This window comes from Sporisorium graminicola, chromosome SGRAM_12 (assembly GCF_005498985.1).
Source record: "Sporisorium graminicola strain CBS 10092 chromosome SGRAM_12, whole genome shotgun sequence".
NCBI classification, from domain to species: domain Eukaryota; kingdom Fungi; phylum Basidiomycota; class Ustilaginomycetes; order Ustilaginales; family Ustilaginaceae; genus Sporisorium; species Sporisorium graminicola.
The window spans coordinates 600,620-622,593 of NC_043722.1; the positions used below are offsets into that span (position 1 = coordinate 600,620).

The 21,974-nt window shown below is 58.8% G+C and overlaps 7 protein-coding genes across 7 annotated transcripts; 4 read left to right on the forward strand and 3 right to left on the reverse strand.

Annotated features, from left to right (window-relative positions):
• Nucleotides 1-709: 709 nt before the first annotated feature.
• On the forward strand, nt 710-2,581 carry EX895_001764 (uncharacterized protein; the record flags this gene model as incomplete). The annotated part of the gene is made up of 1 exon (XM_029882363.1): nt 710-2,581. The coding sequence occupies one exon, from the start codon at nt 710-712 to the stop codon at nt 2,579-2,581; it is 1,872 nt and encodes a 623-aa protein (XP_029741218.1).
• A 615-nt stretch (nt 2,582-3,196) lies between these two features.
• Nucleotides 3,197-6,055, forward strand: EX895_001765 (uncharacterized protein; the record flags this gene model as incomplete). The annotated part of the gene is made up of 1 exon (XM_029882364.1): nt 3,197-6,055. The coding sequence occupies one exon, from the start codon at nt 3,197-3,199 to the stop codon at nt 6,053-6,055; it is 2,859 nt and encodes a 952-aa protein (XP_029741219.1).
• Nucleotides 6,056-6,201: 146 nt separating this feature from the next.
• On the reverse strand, nt 6,202-6,993 carry EX895_001766 (uncharacterized protein; the record flags this gene model as incomplete). The annotated part of the gene is made up of 1 exon (XM_029882365.1): nt 6,202-6,993. The coding sequence occupies one exon, from the start codon at nt 6,991-6,993 to the stop codon at nt 6,202-6,204; it is 792 nt and encodes a 263-aa protein (XP_029741220.1).
• A 281-nt stretch (nt 6,994-7,274) lies between these two features.
• Nucleotides 7,275-8,519, forward strand: EX895_001767 (uncharacterized protein; the record flags this gene model as incomplete). Its single annotated transcript, XM_029882366.1, has 1 exon — nt 7,275-8,519. The coding sequence occupies one exon, from the start codon at nt 7,275-7,277 to the stop codon at nt 8,517-8,519; it is 1,245 nt and encodes a 414-aa protein (XP_029741221.1).
• Nucleotides 8,520-8,620: 101 nt separating this feature from the next.
• EX895_001768 (uncharacterized protein) lies at nt 8,621-15,094 on the reverse strand (the record flags this gene model as incomplete). Its single annotated transcript, XM_029882367.1, has 1 exon — nt 8,621-15,094. The coding sequence occupies one exon, from the start codon at nt 15,092-15,094 to the stop codon at nt 8,621-8,623; it is 6,474 nt and encodes a 2,157-aa protein (XP_029741222.1).
• A 782-nt stretch (nt 15,095-15,876) lies between these two features.
• Nucleotides 15,877-20,295, forward strand: EX895_001769 (uncharacterized protein; the record flags this gene model as incomplete). The annotated part of the gene is made up of 1 exon (XM_029882368.1): nt 15,877-20,295. The coding sequence occupies one exon, from the start codon at nt 15,877-15,879 to the stop codon at nt 20,293-20,295; it is 4,419 nt and encodes a 1,472-aa protein (XP_029741223.1).
• A 144-nt stretch (nt 20,296-20,439) lies between these two features.
• On the reverse strand, nt 20,440-21,786 carry EX895_001770 (uncharacterized protein; the record flags this gene model as incomplete). The annotated part of the gene is made up of 1 exon (XM_029882369.1): nt 20,440-21,786. One exon carries the CDS (start codon nt 21,784-21,786, stop codon nt 20,440-20,442), a length of 1,347 nt encoding a protein of 448 aa, XP_029741224.1.
• Nucleotides 21,787-21,974: the final 188 nt, after the last annotated feature.

The window sequence follows — 21,974 nt, forward strand, 5'->3', positions numbered from 1 at the left end:
ATTGCCTCCTCCGCTTCAGCCGCCCGCCGCATCTGCTGCAGTGTGGCATAGAAGCTCAATCCCTCCTGCAGTGATCGCATTTGGATCGAACCGAGAGGACGGCGAGCTGAAGCTCCCGAATCGCACCTGTCTCTGCTAGGTTTGGCGGAGAAAAAAGCGGCCATCCACTTCGAGATCGTGTGGAAGCGCCCCTTTGTGTTACTTTGGCAGTTCAACATCGTCAACTGCGCAGTTTCGTCAGCGCTAACGCCACCTCTTAGATCTTCCGCTCGCTCTGCCCTTCTTTCTCCGTCTCCACCACCACCACCACCTTTTCCGCTCTTCCTCCCTATCCTACCTTAACGACACCATCCTCGCACTCCTACTCATAATCCTATCTCATCCTCAACGCCGTTTCCCTTGCGGAGACAGGCAGGCATCGTTTTTCGCTAGTCGAAAGCAATAGAAACGTTGGACGTGGTCACCCAACGTTGTTCTAGCCTCCTGTCTCCGCACTCTTCCTATCATCCATCCACCGAGTCCCTCCAGCCTACCTCTTCGTGGTCAAGGCCTCATCCTCATCGTCACTGTGTTTTGCTCCGTCTCTTTTGACACCGAAAGAAAATCTAAAAAAAAATCAAATCGTTTCTCTCTCCTTTCGCTCCATCCTCAGCGCCGCTTGCTGAGAACGACAACCGTCTTTGGCCACCTGTAGAGCAACAACGAACGTATGCCTAGCTTTGCCGAGATCTACGCCGCGTGCTTGTACACGGGAGGGGAAGGCTATCCACTTTGGAATCCATCTCCGCTTCGTCTTGGTGACGTTGGCTACGTTCGCGACGGCTCGTTCATCGTCCTCTACAACGCCATCGATGGTCCTGGACGCCTGTCGGATGCGGCCAGCATCCCTCTGGCCCGTCGATCCGATCGTTCCGTCTCTCGTGAGCGTGTTCGGCGCGATTCAGCAGGCTCAGCGTCGGCAAGCATGGACATCGATGATCCAGTCAGAGTCATCATGGACTCAGCCGAGTCGTCGCGCAGGTCTTCGCGGGCATCATCCAGCACGAGCCCGCCCTTGGCGTCCGTAGCCATGTCGAGGTCTGCTGCTTCCGACTCAATACTTCCCTCTGCAGCAAAGAAAGGCTCTCCCACCCTTTCGCATAGGAAACTTAGGTCTGGTACGCCGCCAGAGGGCCCTTTCCCTCCCATGCCACTGTCGGTCGACCAGGAGGCGCCTAAGCTGTTTGACATGGGCCCACGCATGTCATCCAACTATCACTGTCTCGGTCTGGCAGGAGGCACTTCCATTGCCGGCTCTCCCGTCAGCGTCAAGATCGGCTTCGAAAGCTCTGGCGGCGACGGTGCCATTCTTATCCCTCGCGATCCCACCGAGCGCACTCGACTCAAGTATCTGGGCGTGCTCAAGGCGTACATCAAGGCACACCACAAGTGGATGTACGAGACGTACGGCCGGATCGAGGCCATCGGTATCGACGATCTGGCCTTCATCTACGGACAGGATCGTACCTCGGACTGGGCCGTAGCCGTATCGCGCGATGCAACCCGCGGTGCCAAGGTCGAGTTTGAAATATTTGGCAGTGCCTCTGCAGGTTTCTGGGGCAACTGGTCGCATACACTGAGTGCCTGCCAACGAGGACCACATCGTTCGCCAGGAGCTCACAACGATCACAATGCCAGTCAAGTCGAGGCTCCTATCGAACGTCGACGAGAAAGCGAGAACATCCATTGGGGCGTCAATATCGAGGGGGGCGTCATCAACCCGTCGTTCTCCTTTTCGGCTTCGTCGTCTACCAGGGATCGTGACGACGACGAACACACTCGAGGGCGACGACGTCGAGCTGCACTCGGTCGAGTCCCGAGCGTCAGGTGGACACCAGAAGCGCATGCGGCTCCGGATCAGACCATTTCAATCCGCCGAGTGACAGCGTGTACCACGCCAGGTCTTGGGTTCCTGCCAGCGAGGCCCAAGGCAGCAGCTGAGCCTCGTGATCCTGACATGGATCGGCGTCAAGATGGCAAGGCTGATGCAGTGGCTCGACACGACAGCACCGGCCATGACGGTCACGACCAGGACGCGGTCAAGAGCAAGTCGTGGTGCGACGATCCTCTGGAAGCGTTGCACGAATGGATTCACCATCGCGATGCTGCAGCGAAGATCAAGGTCTCGATCGCTTCGGACGACGACTGCCTGCAACTGCTTTCGCTTCTTGGTAAAGAGCAGGTAAATGCATTTGGGCTCCAGAGAGCAGTGCGTCTGGCGGCTGATCGCTTTGCTACCATCACAGTAGATGGAGACGGCTTTGCTACTGTGTCGGTTAGTGATTCTTTCACTCCAGCCCCAAGGTTGGCGTCTGTCCCACAAACGGCGCCTGCTCGTTGCTTGCTGGCTGACAAGGAGAACACGGGCGAGGACATGTTTGCGGTTGCGAGACGCGCTGTCGCAAAGGCGCACCATCAAGCTCCTGGTGGCTCGAAGCCGCGTGCGATGCTCAGCGCCTCGTCTCGGTTCAACTCGATGCTTCCATGCCGACCCATGAGCGGCGGCCTTGGATCTGCGTCGGCATCGCTGATCTTGCCTTGATTGTATGGCCATCCTTTCGAACCAGGTTGTGGGTCGAGTACCGCAGGCCTTCTCACAAAAGTACAATAGTAGATACATCTCGGAGGACATTTTTTTCCCCCTTCAAATTTCAACTTCTTTGTAAATATTACCCCAACGTTGTCTGTGATGGGGAGCGGGTGTGTGAGATACGAGCTGCTGAGATGGGTGACGGTGCCAGCTCGGCTTCGGCGGCGTTGTTCGATAGGTCCGCTGTTTGGGTTTCGATCCGCGTTACGCTTCCTGCAGCTCCCACATCCAAAAGCCGATCTGATCCATTTCCGAGTTGAATTTTATTTAAACGTGGATCTGGATTGCCGCGCTTGCCGCTGCTGCCTGCGAGAAGATTGCGAGAAGATCGAGAATGCACAAGATCGTGCATCGTAAGGACATGCTGCGGTTGCAATTGTTGGGGATGGCGACGCGCTCTCACTCTGCTTGCTGCTTCTCTTCGCCCGACCTACATCGTGACCACCATCACCTCCGCGACTTTCCTCTTCTCACTGGCACATATATTCCCCTACCCACTGCTAGACGACGGGAAGGGCTCCTCCTCAGAGAACATTCTGTGGCAGCGCGCACGGACGGACAATCGCCATGGCGCACCTCTACCCACACCTTCGAGTGCATCAGGTGTTTGGTGCCAACACCGACGTGGGCAAGACCATTTTTACCACCGCACTCTGCCTTGCCTCCTCCGCCCTTCCACTCTCTGCCACCGAGGCCACTCCCCCTACCGATGTCTTCGCCGCCTCCAAAGCCGGGCTCGGCGAGCGTGTGCATTACCTCAAGCCTGTCTCCACAGGTGCGCTGGACGATGCCGACGACGCACACATATCCCGCTATGCATCCGGCACGCAGTACAAGACGCTCTACCGCTTCAGCGAGCCGGTGAGCCCGCATCTGGCGGTAGAGCTCGAGAGACGTGCGAAATTGGCGGAGAGGGAGGTCGGGCAGGAACCGCAGCCGCCGAGCGATGAAGAGTTTGTCAGGGATGTCGGGGACTGGATCCATGCTGCCGCTGCCGCAGAGTCTGCGCAGAGCAACAAGGCTGCGGTGGCGTACGTCGAGACGGCGGGAGGTGTGCATTCGCCCGGACCGTCCGGGCTGTCCCAATCGCATCTCTTGCGGCCCTTGCGCTTGCCGACAATCCTCATCGGCTCCTCTGAGCTTGGTGGCATCAGTACGACGAGGTCCGCCTTCGAGTCGCTTCTTGTGGCAGGCTACGACGTCGAAGCGGTGCTGCTGTTTCCCTCTCCACGATACGGCAACGTCGAATATCTGCGTCGCTTCTTTGCTGAAGAGCATGGTATTCCTGTGTTTGGCCTCGGTGGGCCCAATGCTGAGAGTGTATACGGTCCCCCACCCGTCAAGGCCGCGGACAGCGCAGCCGACAAAGCTGCAATGATGCACTTCTACCAAGGCCTCGTGTCCGGTCATCCTGACCCCACGTCTTCTGCTCCTTCCTCTGAACACACTGCAGGAGGCGTATACGACGTTGTGCGCTACCTTCGCACCAAACACAGCCAGCGCATCGCCTCGCTCGCCACCATGGCCCAACGCACCCGCGATACATGCTGGTGGCCGTTCACGCAGCACCAACTCACGCGCAGCAATGCCGAAGTCAATGTGATCGACAGCGCCCACGGCGACTTTTTCAGCATGCTCGACCAACGCACTCCCCCCTCGAATTCGAAGGTGGTGGGAGCGGTGAAAAGCAACAGCCTGCTGCAGCCTGTGTTTGACGGGAGTGCAAGCTGGTGGACGCAATGTCTGGGGCATGCTCCGCAGCGCTTGGTGACGGCGGCTGCGCACGCGGCGGGGCGGTACGGCCATGTGTTGTTCCCCAACGGTACGCATGAGCCTGCGCTGCTGCTCGCCGAGCTGCTGACGGGTAAGAATGTCGCCGCTTCCGCACCGCAGCCCTCGTCGCTCGCGACCAACCCAGGGCATGGGTGGGCCGACCGCGTCTTCTTCTCCGACGACGGCAGCACCGGCATGGAAGTCGCCCTCAAGATGGCGCTCCAATCGTCGATCCTACGCTACTCGACACAGCGCGCCTCGTCGCAACAAGCAGCCGACAATGCCAAACCCGGACAGCAGGCCGGGTACCGAGCAGGCAAACCAAAGCTGGAGTGGGAGATGCTCGGGCTCAAAGGCAGCTACCACGGTGACACTATCGGTACGATGGATGCGTGCGAGCCATCAGTGTACAGCGAGGCCGTGCACTGGTACCGCGGGCGTGGTTTCTGGTTCGATCCTCCGACAGTGGAGATGCGCGCCGGTGGGGAAGTGACCGTCAGCCTCTGTGTGGGCGATAAAGACACTGCGGACAGGATGCGCTCTCGACACCTGTCGGAGCAGCTCTCGGCCAACGTTAGGGGCAGAGAGGCAGGGGGGTTGATCTTCGAGCAGTCGTATACGTCGATGCAAGAGGTGTACGACGTAGAAGCGCGCTTGCGCAACAACGACCCACTCATCGAATTCTACCGCAAATCAATCCGCGACCAGCTGCAACAGCTCACAGTGCAACAGGGCAGGAAGTTCGGAGCGCTCGTCATGGAACCTCTGGTGATGGGTGCAGGCGGAATGGTGTTCGTCGACCCACTGTTCCAGCGAGTCCTCGTAGACGTATGCCGCGAAAGCGAGGATCTCTTCTCGCTCACCGATGCGCCGCTTACTCCACCATCCTCTCCATCCTCTTTCAAGAGCACAGTAAAGGACGGCGAATGGAAAGGCATCCCTGTCGTGTTCGACGAAGTCTTCGCCGGGCTGTACCGTCTCGGCCCGTGCACACCCGCAACCGTGCTGGGCGTGACGCCGGACATCTCGGTGCTCGCCAAGATTTTGACGGGAGGCATGGTGCCCATGTCCGTGACGCTCGCATCGTCGTCGATCTTCAAAGTGTTCAACCAGAGCGATAGCAAAGTCGACGCACTGCTGCACGGACACAGCTACACGGCGCACCCTATCGGATGCGCGGTTGCGCTCGAGACGCTCAAGGCGATTGGAGAGCTGCGTGTGTCCGAAGAGTGGGCTGGCTGTCGGGCGGACTGGGCGGAGGACAAGGGTGAGGGAGGAGAGGGCGTCTGGTCGTTCTGGTCGAAGTCTGCGGTGCAGAAGCTGGCGGCGCTGCCGAACGTCGACCACGCAATTGCGATGGGGTGCGTGCTCAAAGTGGCGCTGAAGGACAACGGTGGTGCGGGAGGATATACGAGCACGGCGTCGGTCGAGTTGCTAAAGAAGTTGCGGTACGGGGAGAGCACGCCACAGGGTCATCCGAGTGTTCCTGTAGCTGCGTCGGGTGAAGAAAACAAGGGACTGCCGTACAACATTCATGCTAGACCACTGGGGAACGTGGTGTATCTCATGTCGTCGCTCAACACGCCGACCAAGGTGTTGCGCACGTCCGAGGAGGTGCTGTTCAACGCGATCAAGGACGAAGCTGGCAAGTAGAACGCCGCGCTGGAATCGCACACACGATAACGCTCATAGCTTTGGAAGGAAGAATGAAAAGCCGCAAACGCAATCAACGTTCTTTTGCACTCTGCATTCAAGGCCGTGCCAGCGCTAGGTGTGTGGTCATCTAGACTTCACTTCACCTACTCTCCCTCATCGTCCATCATCTCTACCAACACGTTGAGCACTTTCCTCTGCTTCTCGGTCTCCCTCTTATCCCTCGTGACTTTCACACCTGGAACACCCGCTCTGTTCAGCTCCTCCTGCTGTTTGCTGACACACTCATCCCACTGCTTGAGCATCGCTGTTCTGCGTTTCTCGTCCTGCTCCTTTCGCGCCTTGACGTTTGGGTACTGTTTGTCTGCTATCGCCGTGAACTGCCTGTATTCCTTGAAGAGTCGCTTTTCGAGGTCGTGCTGCTGGGTGCGTAGTGAGCGTAGGCGGCGTAGGAGCGATTTGTCCGTGGAAAGGGTGGAGAGGATGGGCAGAGCATCTGCGAAGGAAAGCGAGGCGAGGTCCCGCGATTTTGGTCTGGGTGTTGGTGTCGGTGCTGGTTCTGGTTTTGGGGCTGGTGTGGGTTGGGAGAGAACGGGGTTCGAGGCGCTGAACGGGTTGAACGAATACGGATCGAAAGGCTCTTCTGCTGCGGTAGGGATGCCGTACTTGGAGGAAGAGGTGTTGTAAGTGCGTCTGCGCTGGGCTGCCTCAACTTGCGATTCGACGGCAGATATTGATGTGTCGCTGGGTTCAGCAGCTGTCTGTGAGGGTGAGAAGGGATTCGGTGGGTGCGAGGGCGCAACGGCAGACGGCGCGGTGATCGTTGACGTTGAAGGGGCAGAAGAGGAGGACGTCGAGCTGGCGTCTTGTTGGCGACGCAGGATGTCGAGCAGTCGCTGAACGCCGTGTGGATCGTGTTTGGGCTGGTCGAAGTTCATCGTCGGTGTGTGTGCTTCTTCCGCGTGAGGATGGAAGACGGACTGTCGTGTGAGTGAAGAAAGCAGTTGGACGAAGAGAGTCAGTGAGCGTCAGGGGTCTGATCACCGCCTCCACACTTTTCCAAATCTTCTTGGCAGCGCCGCACAGAACCGAGTTCCGATTTCCGCAATACCAAATTTTGCGAATTCACTAAACCCTTTCCTTCCTTGCTCTCTTCTCCCTTCTCCCTTCCTATCCAGCACTTGTTCCTCTTGGTTGCATCCAGAAGCGCACCGCAATCATGCCCTCTAAGCGCAAACGCTCCGGTCCCGGATTCAACCGCGATGCCCCCGCCGATTCAACCGCTGCATTCAAGCGCTCCAAACCCGCTTACAACCAGGTCTACCGTCTGTCATCGCGAAACATCTCAGGCCCGGGAATCTTTGTCACTTGCGTTCAATCCAAAGAGCGCAAAGCAGCGCTTCAGTTCATTGACCTGCTCAACGATGTAGCTGACCGAATCTATCCTGGTGTCGCACCGCAACCCTTGCCAGAAGCGGAGGAGAAGAAGGATGCCACCGCGCTTGTTGCAGACGAAGAGGATATGGACGCGCTCAGGAATGGTGCTGTCGCTGAGAGCGCGGAGCAGCCGCCTGCAGCTGTACAAGAGCAAGTAGAGGTGCGAGAGGAGCCAACGAAGAAAGAAGCAGCAGAGGAGGACGACATCGCCGCAAAAATCGCAGCAGAGCTCAAAGACATCAAGTCTTCCGAACGCCCGCGAGGCAGCCACTCGAAAAAGGGCAAACCCTCCGCTGGTCCCGCACCACGCTTCCGCAATGTCGAAACAGACACAGAATGCTTCCTCTTCATCTCGGTCAGCCCACCGTTCGACCCGTACCTGCTCGTCTACACCATCCTCTCGGACGTCGAACTCTCCGGCGAACCGCGCTCACGGTTTGTCCAGCGCCTCACTCCCGTCACCGCCACCTGCGCCGCCAACGCTGCCGACCTCACCACGCTCGCGCGCCAAATCCTCCCCACATACTTCTCCACCAACGCGGACGAGGGCAAGACGTTCAAGATCGACCCTCGCATCCGATCGCACAGCAAGCTGAAACGCAACGACGTGATCCAGACCATTGCCGCTGCTATCCCCACCGCCGAGGACGCAGGGCGCACCAGGATCCACAACGCAAACCTCACCGCGCCGGACTACTGGATCGTTGTCGAGGTCGTCAAGAACTCGGCGGCTATCAGTGTGGTCAAGGAATACGAGCGGTACAAGAAGATGAACCTGCAGTCGGTTGCGCAGGCGGCAAACGAGATTAAGGCCCAAGAGACCGCGCAGGGCGATCAGGGCAGGATTGCAGCTAGTCTGGTCGCCAAATCCGAGGACAGCGAGAAGCAGGCAACGCAAAAGGCGGACGAGGAGAAAGCGCCACAACAATCTGCGGAAAGTTCAGCAGAGACGGCAGCGCCAACAACAGCAGAAGCAGCACCTGAACAAAACGACGAACAGCAAATGGCAAACTTCCGCCTCTTCTAAGCTCGCATCCTCAATCATCATCACAAATCCACATTTGACACTTTCTAATTGACTTGCATCACCACCCTCCTCTGTGAATATCACCCTGGTCTGCGGGTGGCCTAACCACCAAAAGACTTGAGCGCAATCGAGCTAGCCGCCTGCTTGGTCCCTGTGCCCCCCGCCCCACTTGCCGCACCTCCCGCACCAGCAGCTGAAGCCGCCGCCGATTGACCCAACTGCGCGCGAATTGCATTCTCTAACAACGCCCTGCGCTCTGCATCTAACGCTGCCGTCGCCTCCTTGAACGCGGCCGCGTGCTGACCGGCCAACGTGATCAGCTGCCTGACCGTGAACGTGTGCAGCTCCGTGACGGTCGAGGGCGAAAGCAGCACCAAAAACGTGGGCAAGATGATCGCAAGTGCCTGAGCGCGGAACTCCCCCTCGTTGGGAAGCACAGCCACTAAGCCGGCGAACGTCTTGATCACGTCCTCGAGGGCGCTGCGCAGAGCTGTCATGGGCGTAGTTCCCGTGCGAGGTTTGCTCCACGTCGCAAATAGCGGCCCAGCGCGACAGACAAATTCGATAAGGCCGGGCAACAGCTGCCCAACACAATACAGCAATGCCGCATTACCCCTGGACGACGCAAGCACCACGGTCCTTGCACAGTTGACTGCCGTCAACCCAATCTCCTCCACCCCTTCGCCCAGCGGTTGCGCATCCCCGCTCTTCGCCTGACTCGTCTGTTTCCACTGCTCCACCTCCTCCTCAAATAAGAGCACCTTCTGCACGATCAGGTAGCATGCATATTCAGCCACCGCCTGTGACACCTTGACGTTGACCGGGATCGACGTGAGCACCACCACCACCGCCAGCAGACTGTTTTTCGTCTTGTTGAGTGCGATTCGCCCAGCCCGCGTGCGCAAGTCGTCGACGTGCTGAAGCGCCTGCGACAGGAAACCGTGAATCGCACGCTGCAGCACATCGCTGTTGGGCCTCACAGACTTGGCCGAGCGCTCGCAGAGGTCTTTGAGCGAGCCCAGCGACGAGCCGACGAGATCCTGCTCGGACGTCTCGTCCTTGAGCATCTCTGCATACGTGTAGAAGCCTACGGCGAACAGATCTTCCTGCAGCATCTTAGGGTACAGGCCCACGATGCCGATGTACGCAGAGTACGCAACTCGCAGCAGCGCACTTTTCTCCTCCACCGAGCCACGAGTAGTGCGCACATTCTGCAGCACGCAGACAACAACGCGCAAGCATTGGCTCAGCTTGGCCTCTTTCGGCAGCTTTCCTGCTTCAGCAGCGGCTTCGTCATCAGCAGACAGCAGCAGCTTGCCGTACGATGCTGCCATGCCACCAATTGTCTCGAGTACCGACACCTGCACCGCTGGAGGCTCGGTCATCACCAGACGGTACCACAAATTACACAACTCCGAGAATAGCGTGTCCTGCAACAGCGTCGAACCTGCCACCTCCGGCTTGCTGAGCGCCGTCATGGCGCGCAATGAGATCCGCATCACCTTGCCCTCTTGCACCGACTCGAAGCTGCTCGACGATCGTGTCGCCAGCGCCTCGAACGCTAGACCATACAGAACAAAGAAAAACAGGCACGGCTCGCTTCGCGTTTTGGGTGCCGCCGGATATGAACCCTCCGTGGTAGGCACCGTCTCGCCGTCCATCGCTGCGAGCGCGCGCGCATCGCTTTGGTGTAACAGACCCGTTACTGCCTGTAGAATGGTGTGCCAAGAACGCTCGTGATACGGCAGCACCACCTCGCGCGCCAGCCCAGCGTACTGCGAGTCGAGACTAGCATTGATCGAAGGTCCTGGGCCTCCAGGTGCTCCGCCTGCGTCCATCTCCGGGTCCGATCGGATCTTGGCATACTCGCGTAAACACGCGATCCAATACGGAACAATGCGCGCCACGTGCGGCTTAACCACATCCTCGAGATACTTCTGCGTAGCGCTTGCCGTTTGAAGTTCGGCCCAGGCAGTGAAGACAGCAATCTTGAGCATGGCGTTGGCATTCTGCGAGAGATCCTTGACGTCGCCAAGCTGCGTCATGCTGGGCTGCATGCAATTATCGAGCGCAGATACGAGCTGCTTGAGGATTCGACCCATGCGGCTCACCTCCTTGATCACACCCGAGGCTACAAAGATCGCGCAAACCTGCACGGCCAAGGCCAGCACCTCGGGCGTCGAGTCCGCCAAGAAGGCTGGCGTCAAGGCGGCTGCGATGGGTGCTTGATGCTGTTCCAGAAGCAGCGCCTCCTCAAAGTCTGGGTCGCGCGCGAGCCGGAACGACTCAATCACGTCGCGCAGCACCACCAGACCCTCTAAACGGATCTCGATGTTGGCCGAGGTGCTGGCACTGAAAGCCATGCGGATGAGATCGACCACGCGGTTGCTCATGAGCAGTCGACGCTGCGAGGATGCCTGCCCCTTTTCGCCCGCTCCAGGTGGCGTGCTAAAGTGCTCGAGCTTGCCAGCCTGACGCACGGTCACAAACACCTGGTGCAGGCAACGAAGCGCGAACAGCTGCGTTCGCCATCGACTGCCCCCCGTGGCGTTGAGCTTGACCGTGCTGGCGTCGTTGCCGAGGTCGATGGCCGCCGCTTCCTCGTCCTGTAGCATGGTGGCGAGGCTTGGAAGCGCCTCCTTGCCCTTGGCAGCTGCATCTGGCGTATTGCGACTGGGCACCGACGACATGATGCGCTGGCACAAGTCGATCCAGCCGCTCGGCGCCAAATCGGCCGTCTTTTGCAGCCAGCTGAGGATCACCTCGCGAGCGCCGTCGAGCTTGGGGTCCTCGTCGAGCTGGGCGAAAAATTCCTCGACAAGCTGGTCGCCTCCGATGCGGCTCATGGCCAGCGCCTCGCGCTGTACGAGCTGATAGAAGGCGTTGGTGGCAGCGAGTTTAAGCGTGCGCTGCTTACCTGTCAGCTGCTTGCGCAGCTGTGCGATCCACGCTGCGACGTCGACATATTGGGCCGCAAAGAGACCAAAGTGCTGCAGAGCCTTGGTCGATTCAACGATGACGCCGGGGTCGGTCTCGCGTGAGAACTCGTACAGCAAGCAGTGGACGAGGCTACGGACCCGTGCTGACTCCTGCAGATCGGGACCCAGAACACCAATCAGAGCGTTGACGACACGGCAAACAGCCTGGTGGGCCGGCAGATCAGCGCGCAGGTTGACGGATCCCGCGCTGCCACCTTCGGGCTCGTGCGTGTCGAGCATGTACAGCTTGACGAGCATGCCGAGCGTGCTAGCGACGTAGGGACTGTAGCTCAGGCTCGCTGAATCGATGACGAGGTGAAGCGCTTCCAAGGCGTTGTAGTGCACCGTCGGGTGCGGGTCGTTGGAGAGTGACATGAGCACGTTGACGATGGTCTTGGTCAACGGACCAGCGGCCAGGCCACCCACCTCCTTGTACACGGCACCAAAGGCGAGCGCGCAGCCGGCACGGGCATCCGGATCGCGGTTGCCCACGATCTGGTCGACGAGGAATTGCACCTGACTGGACAAGGCCTGCGACCCGGCCACCGCCGCAAGCTTTCCGTATGCCTCGCTGGCGGCGGCACGCAGCGCAGGGTCGGCCTGAAGGAGCGCATCCTGCAATAGGTCCTTGATAGCCGAGCTGAGGCGATCGTTGTTGAAGCCGCTCGGCCGCTTGCCATTGGCGCCCGTACCACCTTGCACTGCGACGCGCAGCGCGCCAAGGATGGCGACCACCACATTGACTTGGATGGCCTGCTTGCGTCCAGGGTTTCTGTCGAGCTTGGTGCTTCTGGTGTGAGCCAGCATCGCCTCGATCGTGGCCACCTGCACGTCTCGCTCCTGATAGGGGAAGAGAGCGGTGAAAAGCTGAATGCCCGCGTCGACAACGCCAGTTCCGGCGGGCGGGGACAGTGTAGCCGACTCTGGAGCTTCTGCGAAATTGCCAGAGGCAGCTGAGTGCTGCGAAGGCCGATGGGACGCCGAAGAGCGAACCGTTGAGTAGAGAAAGAGCTCGTCATGTTCGGGGGCACCCAGCACAGGACGCCTCTGAAGTGCGTCGAGCTGCGTTTCCACCAGGTCGCGGTTGAGCAAGTCGGGACGAGCAATGGCACTGGAGGCGGCAAGACCGCCGACAGGGTCAGATGCAAAAGTCTCGGCATCGCGCTGTAAGCTGGTCACGCCAAATGCGTAGCCATCGGCCATCTCCCACACGCTGGTAAAGTTGCCTGCACTAGCGGCAATAGCGGCCTGAGCTGAGCTGCCAATGTAACGGTCCGGGTCAGCAAACGTCTGGATGGTGGTCCTGACGAGACCTGCCTGCATAGGCTCGATGGCCGGATTATGAGCCAAAGCGGTAAGGCACTGCAGGAGACGGCGTCGCAAGAGAAACTCTCGATCGAGGAGCGAGAGCGTGTTGCGATCGGCTCCTGGCGTGTGCTCCTGCAAAAGGTGCGGATTCTGGGCGGCGAAGCCATCGACAAAGGCGAGTGTATTGCTAAGAAGTGCCACGAGCCTGCGCGCAGTATCGAGGGTGACGAGGGTCGAGCCGTTGTGAAGGAGAAAAGCGAAGATCGAGGTGAGCGTGCATTCCCGCACGTGCAGGAGGAAGCCCCATTCGGCGTCGGAACGGGTCGAGGGACCCGGTGCCGTGTCCTTGGAAGTAGGTTTGGGAAGCGAGTTGCGCCAGAGGATGAGCATCTGCGGGAGGTGAAGGCGCACAAAGTTGGGGCCGAGCGAGGTGAGAGAGCCGACGAGTGTCCAGGCGACCGAGATCTCGACAGCCGAGACGCCGAGATCGTGGTTGCCACTATTTTTCAGCAGCTGGATGGCGAGTGAGAGCACCTTGGAGCTAATTGCAAACGACGTGTACAGAGGCCGTTGCGGAATGACACTGATGAGGGCGGCGAGACCCTTGGCATGTCCGTTGGCGCGCTTCGAGAGCTGAGTGGCGCCAACCGAGCCGCCGCCGTTGGCGAGCATAGTGAGATCACGATTAAGCAGCTCGAGGACGGCTGCTAGCGTGGGCGAGAGGTGGACGGGGGACACTTGGCACAAGGTCCTCAGACACCACGAGGCTTGCACCTGCACCGAGTGGCTGGGATGGGCAAGGCAACGAATGAGCGGGTCGTAGGCGGCATCGAGCACCTGAGGAGGCACGCTGCCGAGCTGGACAAGCAGACCTGAGATTTCAGCGAGAGCAAGTGTCAGTGTAGTTTTGGAAGGGGGCTGCTGCTCTGGCATGACGGCGGGCCACTTTTTGAGGTAACTGACGCAAATTTCTTGAATGGCCAGCACCTGCGCCTGCTCACCAAGCATGTGTTCCCCAACGAGTTTGCGCAGAATGAGCGTGACACCGGTGCGAACGTTGAGCACATCGGCACGCGTGGGGGACGAACCGCGAAAGTGGTTGGGGAGGTCGTCGATGAGATGTTTCAGGATGGCGGCATAGTTGGTGTTGACCCAAGCGGAGCCGAGCGTCTCGAAGAGCGTTGCGTAGACGTCAAGAAGAGCCGCTCGAGCTTTGCGGCCGGTGGAGTTGCGCAGGAAGGGCAACGAAAGCTGGTCAAGCATGCCCACCGGCGTCAGCATGGCGCGAGGAGCACTTGCTGCAGCTGAGGCTGCTGAATTAGCGTTGTCGTCGTCGTCCGAATCGTCGTCCGCGCCGCCTTCCTTTTTCTTCTTGCTCGTTTTCTTGGCTGGAGCCGGGGCGGGTGGGGCTTGTTCGACTTGGGTGGAAGCGAGAAGGCCGGCGAGCATGCGGCTGAGGGCGCGCTTGGTGACAAAGTCAGCCGATTCAATTGCCTTGAGGGCGGGCGAGACGAGATTCTCGACCTCGTTGCGTGTCGTAATGAGCTGAGCTTGGTGTACGATGGCGAGGATGCTGTCTGCACATCCACGCACAACCGCGCCTGCACGATCGGAAAGGCCCTGTCGAAGCGCCTTGATGAGATCCTTGCCTGCTTGATCACCCAAACTCTTACCAGCGACAGTGAGCGTCTTCTGGAGCGCCAAGAGCGCGTGGTAGCGGAGAATGACGGGGTGGCTTGACTGTTTGAACACTTTTTGGGCGAGATTGACGATGTCGTTGAAGAGAGACATGATCTGCTGGCCAAGCGAGCCAAAGACCTCGCCGAGGATGTAGAGAGCAGCGACACGCACCTCGCGTTCGGCTGTCCTGCCCTTGGCATCTTCTCCAGCGACGCGAATGAGATTCTGCAGGACATCGAAGAGAGAACGCGAGTCGATGCGACGGAAGAGCACAAGGACGCAACGAGCTAGAAGACGTCGAGTGGGCCTGCCTGGACGCGGTATGGCGGTGTTGGGAGTTACGATGATGGCATTGTCGTCGCTCTTGCCAAAGGTGACGCTTGGACATGCGAGTTTGAGGATCGTGGCTTCGAAGCTGCTCTGACTCGATTTGATCGTGTCAACGTCGGCCTTGAGGAGAGCCTGCTCCGCTTTCGAGAGCCATTCGATCACAAAGACATCGCCCTGATCGGAGGCGGTAGCGGCTTGGAGGCGTGCCTCGTCGAGCTCGAGGGCTTCGCTGTAATGCTGCGCCTCGTTTTGGCCGCCGGGCTGTGATGCGGACGACATGATGGCAGGCGTCGCTGCGTGCTATCCCTCAGACGGAAGCACCGACTTCTTGGAGTCGAGTTGCCACCTTGAGCTGAGGCTGCGGGGTTGCCGAATGCTGATTTGCTCGCCGTCGAGCAAAGCGCAAAGTGCAAGTAAGATGGAAGAAAGAGCGACAGAGGGATCGTGTGAGAAAGCACTCTCAGCACTTTGACCTTGCGAGTTGAAATTAATTAGGAGCTGGGGCCATGTCAGTCACTTTCGGTTGGGATCCCGATCGATTCGCCTCAAAGTTGTCCGAAGCAGCTTTGCACTTTTGTGTGAATACACATGCTCAGAGCTGCTGTCGGTCCTGGCATGTCGCAAGCATCTGAGCATATGTGTTCACAGTCTACCCTAAAAGCTTGAAGCTAGGTCTACGGTGCCAAGCTCTAAGATCTGGAACAGACTCAACCCGATCTGGCGCGAGAAGGGCACGCGAGTCTTGAAATGCACTGGCCTCCACCTGGCAGCCCGCCGCAACGAGCGTGGTTGATTGTTTCGATTCGAGCCAAGAAAAGCGTTCAATCCTAACGTAAAGAGGACTTCTTCTTCGCTTCCACCTACCCCCCGTCCTGTAGCCCCTACCTGCTCAGCATTGGCAAGTCGGCACATCTCTCCCGTGGCGCAACTGATTCGACACATGCCACAGGTCTGATCACACGAGAGCAAACGTCGCCTCTACCGGCAGATTCGTGCTCCCTGGATTAGAGTTCTGCTCCCTCATAGGCGGCTGTTGAACGCCAGCTGCTTCTTTGACCATCATGGCTGCGCAGCGAAGCGATTTTGATCTCAACGGGATCGTCGATAACGTTACATGTCCAATCGAATTGGCAACACACGCCAATGGCCGCGTCCACACGGGCCCCGGTGCGGCTGCTCAAGAGAGCGAGACCATCGACATCACCATCGATGAAGAGGACCACAAAAAGGTGTTTGGCCTTCAATCGGATGTACCTCTCGGACTCGCCTCTCGATCGCAATCCAAGCAGGACGGCCCACTTGCACCTGCGACTGCGAATGGCTGGGATACCATCCCTTCCTCCCCACCTCCGGCCTACGAACACTCATCACAAACGACAACACACTCCGCCAACACTGAATCCAAAGGAGACCTCTCCACACGCACATACCACTTCCTGTTACCAACCGCTTTACACGACTCTGGCCTACTCTTTAACCCACAGCTCAGCCAAAGCAAGGTCAGCATAGAACGCGACCCAGTTGAAGATGCACCGGCTGTTGCGACTCCGCTGAGCCCGGAATCGGCCCTCACTGCAGTAGCCTCTGCATCTTCAGACTCTGCTCCGACACCCACCGTCGCCGAAATCGAAGCATGCAAACCACATCCAGAAGCGCTCTTCGTCGCCGAGACGCTCGAGTGGAGGCTCGTTCTGGACCATACCAACATGTACCGCCTACCGCCTTTATCCGTATCCCAGTACGATGCAACCGACCTTTACGAGGCATGCGACCTGATCCCTGGCTCCGTCTCCATGTATGAAACCGAGCCCGTCTTGATACCTGCGCACGACCAGCAGAATCCTGTCCAGCTCCTCGAACTCTGGGACCCGGCCAAGCGACATGCGCCGCTTCCGGTCCTCGAAGAATTCAACTCGCATCAATGCTACCTCACCGGAAAGCAGCTGCTATCGAATCCTCCAGACAGCATTGTCAGCGTCGTCGATCGACATCTTCTCATGCGCTTCAAAGAGAACCGCGAGAACGATCCAGCCGTCGGCCTGACGGGTCCGGAGTCCTTCATTCGCGCTCTTCGTGTCCTTCTCAGGGTACTCGGGAACTATATTCACGGTGAGCGACGCGGTGCCCCCACCACTAGCCTCTCGCTCGCCCAAAAGCTCGGATGGGATCAGCTCTCGCGCCAGATCTTTCTCAGCCTCGGCTGGAAGGAGAGTGCCATGCCCGACGGCCGCAACGCAATCCTGCCGCCATCGAGCACAGCAGCATCTGCAGAAGCCGCTGATTTGTCTGAGTCGTTGGACGCAGACATTGTGCTTCGTCGAAACATACGTGCTTGGATCGAGCTCAGCGTTTGGCTGGCTTTCCACGTCGACCAGGTGCGCAAAAGCAGACCCGCTTCGTCGATCATCAATGCTACGGAGAAGGGCGTAGCTACGCGAGTCGAAGCACATGCCGCATCCGAGTCGCTCCTCGACATGATTGGATTTCGTCAGGATCATTTGGACACGACGTACAGAAGGGACCTGCCTGCCAGTACACTCGAGGCGTTCTTCACTTTGGGCGCTTCGAGCACTACGCGCGACCAGCTCGTCAAATTCGCGTACCTGATAAACATGCAGGCGAACCAAGAACGCAGGGCGCTCGAGTTGTTTGCCGCGCTCAAGGAGGTCTACGAGTCTCAACGCCGCACGTCGCGCGTGCTCGAAGAGCTCATCGCCTACGAACAAAGCCAAGGTAGATACAGTCCTCGCGATGTCGACCAAGCTTACGAACGACTCCACCTTGGTGCGGCTCATCTTGGTCCAGATGTGGAGCGGGAGAGCATACCGCTCTTCCTGATCGTCGACAACTACAAGGCGCGCGCGCGCGAAGTGCTGATCAACAGCGACGCCTCGGAGCATGCAGCAGTCAAGGATGCGCTGCGCATCGTCACTCTGCACCTCGGCAAGCCTGAGAGGCTTGTGCAAGCCCTTGACGAAGACGTCGACATGGACATTGATCAGGCTTCCAGCATGCTCGACACTAATCCAGACATGGATGACTCGACAGTCCTGGCCATCTTTGACCTGTACGTTGCAGATGCTCCAGCGCGTCGAGACGCTTTGCGTCATGCTCTGCGCGCCATCGCAGAGCACCGCAACAGCGAGTATCTGCGCCACTTTCTACGCACAGGCGAGAAGGATGCATCCGTCGCCGAGACCTGGCAGCAACTGCCGTCGAACGACATACCCGCCGGCATCGACAACATCGGAAACACGTGCTACCTCAACTCGGTCTTGCAGTACTTTTTCTCAATCACAGAGGTGCGCAACCGTGTCTTGCAGGCTGCGTCGACCCTCAACGATCCTTTGCACGCAGACCAGATTTCCTTTGATACCGAGCGAAGGGTGGGCGGCCAACGCATCACCGCGCGTGAATTGCAGCGCAGCAAGAGGTTTGTGGGCCAGCTGGGCGGGCTCTTTCATCATCTCATCCACGCCAATGCTTTGTCTGTGCGCCCAGATAGGGAGCTGGCGTACCTGGCGCTTGTATCATCGCGTGCAGAGGATCTGGAAGCCGAGATGAACCCGGTCCCGGAGACGAGTGCTTTTCCAGCAGACAGGAATACTCAGGCTGAGGCCCAAGTGGCGCCGGTCGTCTCCTCGGATCCGGCTGCCCTCGAGTCCACGATGGACATGGCAACAGCCGCTGCCAGTGGCGATTCGATGGACACCGCTGCAGACGACCTTGTTGCAACCCATGTCGAGCCATCGAAGGCTGCCAGCGCAAATGTGTCCAACTCTGCACCGCCCTTGCCCCCTCGCCCAGCCCGTCAGTCTACTGTCACTGAGTCGGCCTCCCCGGCTCTGCCACCACCTGCGCGACGAAACTCGCTGATGCAGCTGGGGGCGCAACAGGATGTATCGGAGTGCTTGGACAATTGCATGTTCCAGCTCGAAGTTGCTCTAGCCGTAAGTGGAGAGCCAGAATCAAGCCTGGAAGCCCGCGCCGAGCAGAACATGGACATTGATGGCAGCGAAGAAGGCAAGCCGCCAATTGACTTGTCAAATGGCGAAGGTCACGAGGATTTGCTCACCAGCCTCTTCCTCGGTAAGACGTGCCAACGCGTCGAAGCAGACGCCATGCCCACCGCCAATCACAGCAGCAGCGAGGCTGACGACTCCCTGTCCCGACCGGCCCAGCCGCAGAAGCAACCCAGCACGCACATCAAGCACGAAGTGTTCAAGATCCTTCCGATCGACGTTCTGGAGGAGGGGCGTGACATTTACGATGGTTTTGACGGGTTTTTCGATTCGGATACCTTTGTGGCCACGTCTGGTGCGGTGCAGCGCCGCTCCGTGACGCTGTTGTCGGCACCGCCGCTGTTGCAGATCCAGCTGCAGCGTGTGCAGTACGACCGCATCACCATGAGAGCATTCAAATCGCAAGCCCACCTCGACCTACCAGAGACGCTGTACGTCGACCGATACATGGACCTTGATGTCAACGATAGCGCCAATGCACTGCGCGTTGCAAAGAGGCTCGACTACCAAGCGAAACGCAAAAGGATCGAGGAGCTGCGAGCCAAGTTGGCGGCGTGCAAGGACGGCGCCAATCTTCACCTGACGCAGACGCTCAGTCAAGCGGCGAATGCAGTCGAGGAGCTGGCGAGGCTACCGTCGCTAGCTGATGTGGCCGCGCAGCTCCAGGAGATCCGCAGGGAGAGCGCACAGGCTGAAATAGTGGACGCGGTTACCTTGACCTCCCGAAGTGGGGAAAGCCAGGAGAGCAGCTCGCGTAAAGAGGTGCCGATTGACGACGTTGGAAGCTCGCTCCCTCCGCCGTTGTCAACGCTGATCGACCCAGGATTCTCGACGTTGCTTCGAAACGAGGGCAAGCTGCTGCGCGACCAAGTCAAGCAAGCTCAAGAAGAGATTGAAACGCTCAAAACCGAGATGGCATCGATCTGGGCTGACGAGCGGCGCTTCGCCTACCGTCTAGTTGCCGTGTTCATGCATCGTGGAGAAGCGAGCCACGGACACTACTTTTTGAACCTGCGCGGTGGAGGAGAGAACAGCAAGTGGTACAAGTTCAATGATTCGGCTGTCAGCGAGACTTCGCTGGACCAGGTGCTGAGGGACAGATCGGGTGCCACGCCGTATTTGGTGACATATGTACGCGAGGACTATGTGCACTTGATCGATCCGATTTGTCGGTTGATCGACGCGGGACAAGCGCAAGCTGAGCAGGTACAAGAGTCGCAACAGCAGCAACAGCGGGAGGAGGACTCGCAGCAGAGCGTTATGGAGGTGGACCCGACGGTGGCTGCCGGTTGGGATGGCCAGGTTGCACCGACGGCGGAGGAAGCAAAACAGAAAGAGACGGAGGGAGAGGAAGCGGCGCGACCTCAAGTGATTACGGATGCTATTCAGAACGCGGCAGGGGACGCAGGCAACGGCATCGAAAGTCCTATCAAACGAGCGCGCACAGACAATCTGTAGAAGCCTCGCCACGCACACATTCGAACGCTCGAATCACAGCAATGCAAACCCTCGCCATGTGATTGTGTAATCGGCTCTATGTGTGAGGTATGCTTTCCGTGGCATAATAAAGGAAACGAGTAGCAGATGCCGCGACTCTGAAGACTAGTCAGTGGACACAAAGACGATGTACCCCTTGTCGGCCAGCACCCCCCTATCTCTGATAAGCGTCGTGTACTTCAACGCCCATTTCGGCCTGAGTTGCTTGCCCGGTTGGAGCTTGACGGGCAACTTGTCGCTGAACTCGTCCATCAGAGCCGGCAGAGTCCTCTGTGGCAAGACATCCTTCCGGTCGGAATGGGCGACGAGCTGGATGCCCATGCTGGTGCAGTACTGGTCGAACTGGCGATCGAAAGCGCAAGGGTCTTGTTTGACGTTGATCGAGACCAGGCGTGGACGACGCGCGGAGCTAACGATCGAGTATTCGATGTTCCAAAACGAGCCTGTGTCTCCGAAGTGTTGCGTGGGCGGGTTGTGAGTGGTCGAGGAGGAAGGAACATCTGAGTCAGCAAGCGCAGGTTGGGCGGTGCTGGAGGACGGTGCGTCTGTCGCAGTGGAGAGTGGGATTGCAGGCGAAAAGAGCGGCACCGACGGCGGCTGCACGGGTGGAGAGAGCGAGGCGAGGAGCAGTTGCAGGTTGGAAGCCGAAACATCGGACAGACCGAGTGAGAATAGCTGCGGATTCTGCGAGACGTGCGACCACACCTGGATCACTGCAGCCACCCCGGCGGCAGTCTCGCCCGTGCTCTGTTGCTGCGCGTCGGATAAACCCAAATCGTGCTGCGATTGGAAGTGCTTGTGCGGCCTCGAGTCGAGATCGAGGGTCGGGAAGGAGAGGACAAGTGTGTCGATGGTGATGATTCCTGTCGTCGAAGTCAGCCGTGACAAGGCATCATCGACCAGACTTGGCGAGAGATCGTTGGGATCGAGGAAGAAGAACTTGGCGGTAATGTCGTACGAGCTTCTGTGATCTGGCGAGCAGGGGTCGGCGATGGGGTTGGTAATGGTGGCCGGGTTGGGCAGTGCCAATGTCGCCGTACGCGAATTCCAATGGTAAGAAATGTAAGGGCGCTCGTGGTCGTGTGTGGGGAAGAAGCCTTTCTTGACGACGCTGTCCCCGGATGCAGCTGCGGACGAAGACGACGAAGACGACGTCGAAGCACCATTCGTGGCCGCGGATGTGGGCATGGTGGCGAGCGGGTCACAGCCTGAGCCCGCGCCCGAGTTGGGCGAGGCTGGCGTGTAGTCATCGGGATGTCCATCGAGGGCGAAATGGAGTGTCTGATGAATGGCGTGGGCCAGCTCTCCGTCGGCAGAGGGCTTGAGGGAGCGTGAAACGTCGTGCGTGTGAATGTACAGCGAACGGAAAGCGTCCCCTTGATCCGCGTGCGAAGAAACCATCTGCGATGCTGATGTCGTTGCAGATGCCGCTGCTACTGTTGTCGATGCCATGGTGATCTTGTCGAAGCTGAGAAGCGAGCAAGGCAGGCGTTACACGAAATGATTGCCAAACCAGGGCGCTCTGTTGGCAGTCGGGAGCATTCCGAATTTAAATCTGCAGCTCTCACGACTGATTCAGAACAAGAACGGCAATGCAAGCCATGTGGGTTTTTGACGATGACTCTTTTGCAACGCTCGGT